The sequence below is a fragment of the Lasioglossum baleicum genome, unplaced genomic scaffold (genome assembly GCF_051020765.1).
Source record: "Lasioglossum baleicum unplaced genomic scaffold, iyLasBale1 scaffold1200, whole genome shotgun sequence".
Classification (NCBI taxonomy): domain Eukaryota; kingdom Metazoa; phylum Arthropoda; class Insecta; order Hymenoptera; family Halictidae; genus Lasioglossum; species Lasioglossum baleicum.
Window position 1 is genome coordinate 15,562 of NW_027470259.1, and position 6,645 is coordinate 22,206.

The 6,645-nt window shown below is 48.2% G+C and overlaps 2 protein-coding genes across 2 annotated transcripts; both read right to left on the minus strand.

Annotated features, from left to right (window-relative positions):
• Positions 1-691: 691 nt before the first annotated feature.
• LOC143220560 (uncharacterized) lies at positions 692-1,348 on the minus strand. The gene has a single exon (XM_076446180.1). The coding sequence runs from the start codon at positions 1,346-1,348 to the stop codon at positions 692-694; it is 657 nt and encodes a 218-aa protein (XP_076302295.1).
• Positions 1,349-2,244: 896 nt separating this feature from the next.
• On the minus strand, positions 2,245-3,531 carry LOC143220562 (uncharacterized). Its single transcript, XM_076446181.1, has one exon. The coding sequence runs from the start codon at positions 3,529-3,531 to the stop codon at positions 2,245-2,247; it is 1,287 nt and encodes a 428-aa protein (XP_076302296.1).
• Between the last annotated feature and the right edge of the window lie 3,114 nt (positions 3,532-6,645).

Below are 6,645 nucleotides of genomic sequence, written 5' to 3' on the forward strand. Positions count from 1 at the left end.
TGATTGTCGCGTCATCGGTCGAGGATTAGAAAATTAGGAGTCCGCGAGTCAAGGGGCCCGGGTGGTAAAGGAATAAACCGTAGTTTCCTTGGCTCGGGCGTCCGGCCTTTGGGAATGAATGGAGAGAGTGGGCGATCCTGCCCAGCCTCCACTGCAGGGCGGGCGCGGTTGTCTTCCGTGATGATAACGAGTGTACCCTCGCGGATCTTCGGTTCTCCCTGGGTCCATTTGGTTCGGACGATGAGTCCGTTTAAATACTCCTTATGCCATCTGGCCCCAAAGTTTTGTCGAATCTTCTGTATGTGTTCCCACCTTGACAATCTATTGATGGGAGTGTCCTGGTGGTTGCGATCGGTGAAGTCTGTGAGAGGATGTCCGGTTAAGAAATGGCCTGGTGTTAACGGTGATAGGTCGTTTGGATCTGATGACAGGGGGGTGAGTGGGCGTGAGTTCATGATGGCTTCTATTTGAATTACTAATGTGTTAATTTCTTCATAAGTAAATAGCGTGTCGCCGACTGATCGTTTGAGGTGATGCTTCATTGATTTCACAGCTGCTTCCCACAATCCGCCGAATTTCGGTGATCGTGGGGGGATCATCATCCATGTGATGCACTCCGTGACGCGTACTCGGCTGTTTGTCTGTTATGTGTTGATGAATTCAGGAGAGCGTAGAGCTCCCTGAGTTGATTTTATGCTCCGATGAAGTTGGAGCCGTTGTCGGATGTTATTTCTCGGCACTTTCCCCTTCGTGCGATGAATCTTCGCAGCGTGGCGATGAACACATCGGTGGTCAGGTCGCTAACCACCTCCAGATGAACCGCCTTTACTGCGGGACACACGAACACAGCAATGTATGCCTTGACGGTCTTTCGATTTCGAAACTTTCTTTCCTTAATCATGAGGGGGCCGCAGTAATCGACCCCGACAGTCTCGAATGGGCGCGATTGCGTCACTCGTGCTGTTGGTAACTGCCCCATGATGTACTCTTGGTCAGACGGATTGAATCGTAGGCAGCGCACGCATCTTCGAATGGTCAAACGGGTTTGGTTTCTGCCATCTAGGGGCCAGTTCTTCTGTCGGATGCTGTGCAGGGTGGACAAGACTCCCGCGTAGATATTCCTCTTATGATATTGCTGTATTATGAGTGTGGTGATATGGTGTGTTTTTGGAATTATTATCTGGTGTTTCCTGTCATACGTTATGTTGGATCGGTTTAGTCGACCTCCGACTCGTATGATTCCCTGTTCGTTCTGGAACGGGCTGAGCGGCAGCAACTTGCTCTTGGGGTTCACCCTGCCGAGAGTTTGGAGGTCGTGGGCTTCGGACGCAAAATGGTCGTGCTGCATGAGTTTAATTATTCTAATGTGTGCCTCCGTTATTTCTGCAGTACAGAGGGCACCGTGGTATTGTTTGTGGGTTTTGAATCGGAGACAGTACGCTATTGTTCTGATGAGTTCGTTAAAGCAGGAGAATCTGTTCCAGATTTGTGTTGCTTGCGTGTCGGCTATCAGGCACTGGTGTGTTTTTAGTTCCGGAAGCTGCGTCGGGACATTGGTTCTCTGGTTTGGCCAATGGGATTCTGGCTGAACTAGCCAGCTGGGTCCGTTGGTCCATATATGACTCTGTAGGAATATTTCGGAAATAGTCCCCTTGATAGGAGATCGGCGGGATTCTGTTCTGTTGGCACATGTTTCCAGTCGGCTGATCGTGTTTGTCGTTGTATATGCGACACCCGGTTTGCTATAAAGATTTTGAGCAAATGCGGTTCTGTGTTGATCCAGTGCAATGTTACCGTTGAATCGGTCCAGAATACTGTTTTCGTTGCGTGGACATTTGTGGCTGTGATGACTGCGTGGTATAGGTCGGCTAGCAGCATAGCCCCGCACAGTTCTAATCGGGGTAGTGAGATTGTCTTGAGCAGTGCTACTCTCGACTTGGCAGCGTAGATACGGCAGGTTGTTTTATCCTTTTGTGATGATCGTATGTAAAGGCAAGCGCCATATGTCCTTTCGCTTGCTTCGCTGAATCCATGAATTTGGATTTTGTCCGCTTCCATTAATGCGATGTGTCGGGGGTATGCAGTGTTGTTTAGGAGTTGTAGTTGTTTGCAATATTGTTTCCAGGTGGTATGTATATGCGTCGGAACTGACTCATCCCAGTCCAGATTTAGCTGCCATAGGGTTTGCATTAGCAATTTTGCAACCACGATCACTGTTCCGAGTAGCCGCAGTGGATCGTAGATTCACGCGATCTGTGCGAGCATTGATCGTTTGCTAATGTGGCTGCCAGTATCAAGCGGATTGACGGAGTATGTGATGGCGTCGGTGGCTGAATTCCAGTTCAGACCCAGCGTCTTGAATGTGTCCTGGTCAGTGAGATTCACCTTTATGGCTCCTTCGGGAAGGCCCTTTAAAATCGATTTGTCGTTCGATGCCCATTGTCGGATGTGTAGTCCCGCGTTGCTCAACATCTGAGTCAGCTCTGTTCTGAGGGTGATTCCTTCCTCTTTGGTCTGGGTGCCTGTGATGAGGTCGTCAACGTAGAAGTCGGTCTGCATGACCTTCGCCGCTACGGGATATCGTTCAGCTTCGTCCATGGCCAGCTGATTTATACAGCGCGTCGCTAGATAAGGAGCCGCCGAAAGACCGAATGTAATAGTTGTCAACTCGTATGATCGTATATTACCTTCGTCATCTCGCCAGATGATTCGTTGATAGCGTGTGTCCTCTGGGCGCATTAAAAACTGACGGTACATTTTTTCAATGTCTCCCGTCATCACGTAGGAGTGCAGCCGAAATCTCAACAGCAGTGCCTGGATGTTATCTTGCATCGTGGGGCCCACCATCAGTATGTCGTTGAGCGACTTCCCGGTACTGGATCTCATCGATGCATCGAAGACTACACGCATTTTCGTGGTCTGGCTGCTGTCCGTGATGACCGCGTGATGTGGTAGGTAGAAGCCATGTCCAGTGTCGTTGGATGGTGTTAGATGCCCCAGTTCTAGGTACTCCCTTATCATGCTGCTGTATTCTTGTTTTAAATCAGGGTCCTTGTTTAGTTTCGCATCTAGCGAATGGAATCGTTTCAGAGCGGTTCGTTGGGAGTTTCCCAATGTTTTAGGAGGTTCCTTAAAGGGAAGGGTGTCCATGTATCGACCGTTGGGTGTCCGTGTTGTACTGTGTTTGAAGAAGCTCTCCGCAGCCAGTTCTTCTGTCGTCAGATGAGGCTTGCTACGAACTTCTTCGAGCTCCCAGAATTTCTCCACTTCAATTTGGAGATTATGTGTTGCGTGGCTTGATTTTTGAATGATTTTGTTATTTGGTGCGCTTCCGCCAATAACCAAGCCTAGTTGAGTCTTCTGAAGCACTAGGCCTAAGTCGTTGCTCGCGGTCGGTAGTCTGATCTGCCCGACGCTGAGAAGTGATAGTGTTGGGCCCGCGCCGATGAGCATTTGTATTGGCGCTGCCTGGTGGAAATCAGGATCGGACAGCTTGATGTTTGGTGGAATCACGACGTTTGCCCGATTCATTGTATGATTCAGCGTGAGAGCCGATATAGACTTTGTTATGAAAAAGTTAAGTGTTTTTCTGAGCTTTGTATGATTCGATTCGATCGTCGCTCTTGTGTAATAATCGCATGTTGTGTGCATTAAGTTTAATGTTCTCACCGGAACTGGGCGGTATCGTTTTTGAAGTCGTAGCTTTGTTGCCAGTTCGGCGGTGATGAAATTTGCTGTGGATGCAGTGTCGAGGAGGGCTCGACACTGTGTGTGTGATCCATTCTTTGAGTATATCTTTATCCTTGCGGTAACCATTACTTCGTCTGAGCTGTATTCGTTTGCTGTTGATGGAGGCGTCGTGATTCCGGTGGCTGGCTGTCATTCCTGTTTCTGGCTGGGACATGGTTTGTCCACGTGTAGGAGTGTGTGATGCCGCGCATCGCAGATTCGGCAGGAGATGGATCTGCATTGCGATGCGGTATGCCCTTTCCGCAGACTATTGCTGCACAACTTCCTTTCCCGAATGTATTTTTCTCGTTCAGGAACGGATTTTGTTGTGAGTTGTTGGCAGTCATAGATTCTATGGTCGCTGCCGCTACAGATTGAGCAGCAGCCATTGTCGTGTGGAACGTCTGCACTGGTGGTCTTGTTTGTCTGGTCGTGGTCGCGGGTTGTAGCCTGGATTTTTGCATGGTGATCGGCTACTGACTCCATTCCCCGGCTTCATGGTATCGGGCCTTATCGAGGAGGAAGCTCAAGAAGGTCTCTAGAGTTGGGATGGTGTCTGGAGACGGCAGGCCTTTCACCAGCTCCATCCTCGAGTCGCGGTCCAGTCTTGGTAGTAGAGCGATGATTACCAACGCGCCCCAGTGCTCGGTCGGCAGTTTCAAAGTTTGTAATGCCTTCAAATGTTGTCGCACGCTGTTTACGAAGCGCCGAATCGAGAGGGCCGAGTTCCTTTCTATTGCAGGCGTGTTGAGTAGCAATTCGCCGTGACTCCAGACGATGAAGCGGTTGCAGCCGTAGTTTTGATTTAGGAGGTCCCAGGCTAATGTGTAATTGCCTTCGGTCACGTCTATTGACCTGAGTACATCCTCTGCTTCACCTCTCAATGCAGAGCGCAGGTAGTGCAGCTTCTGTGTTGCCGATAACGTGGGGTGGTTACCGATGAGGGCTGCAAACTGTGCCTTGAAGGTCAGCCAGTGTTCGAGTTTGCCATCAAATGTTGGCAAGTCGATTTTGGGCAGCTTCAATCTGTCATCGACTGGCTCCGTACTGCTGGTTGGTGATGGCCCAGCCGGGATGCTGCTATTACTCCGCTTCAGGATGACTGTGGCGGCTCCGCGAAGGTCGTCGTATAACTCTTCGATTCCTTCGCGTTCGTTTGATGGTGCATCCTCTAGTAACTCGATATTAATCTGGATGTTTTCGAATTTATCGAATGCCTTTTCGATTCTTTCCAGCTTCATTTGTTGTTTTGCTGGATGAGGGTCTGCGTCGTAGCTGGAGATGTACTTTTCGAGATGCGTCAGCTGACTTTTGAAAACGGCTCGCTGCTTGATGAGGCTCCTCAGATCCTTGGTGGTATCTTCCATTGTCGTTGATATCGTGTGTTGATTAGTTGGATTCCGTTTCGAAATCCGGCTCGAAGGACCAAAACGTTTCGTCCGAAACTTCTTTGCGTAGATTATTCGAACGAATGGCTACTTTCTTTTACGAAACGTAGACTGTTTTAAACTTTAACAAGATGTTTATTTTCAAAGGTACAATGTTGCTTGCGTGTTTGATAGAGTAAGTGTCTTGACTATCTGGTGACTCGTTTGATTCTGCTCGTTTCGTGTGGTGTTGCGTATTCTATAGTTCGTGATGTGGGCGTGACTTGTGCATGTGTCTTGTTCGTGGTGGTTGAATCTCCTTCCATTGGTGATTTGATTATTGGACGGTGTGACTTGGTTTCAGTGGGTCTTGATGGAGAGGGAAGTTTCAATAATTTGGAAGTTTATGGTTATTACGGTTCGGGTAAGGAATTTGAAGAACACCGAGTCTCGGGGATGTTGGTCATAAAGAAATAAACCGCCGTCCTCAGATTCGGAGGCTTGTTGGTTTAGGGGTGCGTATGGGTGGCGGATGTGCTGCGTCCGGTTTATTGATGGAATGAATGGTTCGAGAGGCTTCGGGCTAATCGTCTCTTTGTTTACGTTGGAGTTTGTTGGAAAGATAGAATATTGTTTGGGCTTTTCAGGCGTCTTTGAATTATGGGACCGTAGTCATAAAGAACTAAACTAAAGTCCCTAATCGCGGGCCTTCGGTCCTTGAGGATGAAGGGATTAGATTAATTGATTGATTGTCGCGTCTTCGGTCGAGGATTAGAAAATAAGGAGTCCGCGAGTCAAGGGGCCTGGGTGGTAATGAAATAAACCGTAGTTTCCTTGACTCGAGCGTCCGGCCTTTGGGAATGAATGGAGAGAGTGAACAACTGTTCAGCGGATCCTCTGCCGGAACAACTGGTTTGACCGTCGGAATCGCAGGATAGGTGAAGCTATTGACCTATAGGATCGCTTCTCGTAGGACGTGACATCGTCCTCGTTCGGAACGGCACTCGACCATCAAATCATAAATGAAGTTAAGGTGCGCGTCTCTGCAATGTAGACTAATGCCTTTCTAACAACACGAAGTTTTTCGGAGCGTAAGGACTTGGTAAAAGGGTTCACTTTATAGCAATTAGTAACGTTCTCAAACGGTTTGACGCGGTATTTTAATATTCAAACTCTGAATAAAGATAAATATTACTACTACTGTTCAGCGGATATACCCCCGCAATACATGGTGTCAATCTCGGTATCACGCGATAAGTGGAGCTATTGTCTCATCAGTTCAACTCTCAAAGAGGGTGGCAACGTTCTCGAACGGATTGACACTTTATGTTCTAATTCAGACATGAATTTAAGGTGCCCGTCGCAAAAGTTGGTACTATTTTACTTCACTCACCACGAAGCTATACTCTAGATACCGCGGGTTAGCTTTTCGGAATGTACGGCCCACAGTTGCTAGTTTGACTTTATACCAACTGGTAACGCTCTCAAACGGTTTCACGCTCTACTTTAATATTGAAACCATGATTCAAAGTGTCTATGGCCAACACCG

What these genes read in the sequence shown, in the direction of transcription:
- LOC143220560 (XM_076446180.1), bottom strand. Translation starts at nt 1,348, where the DNA reads ATGCAGCACGACCATTTTGCGTCCGAAGCCCACGACCTCCAAACTCTC.
- LOC143220562 (XM_076446181.1), bottom strand. Translation starts at nt 3,531, where the DNA reads ATGAATCGGGCAAACGTCGTGATTCCACCAAACATCAAGCTGTCCGAT.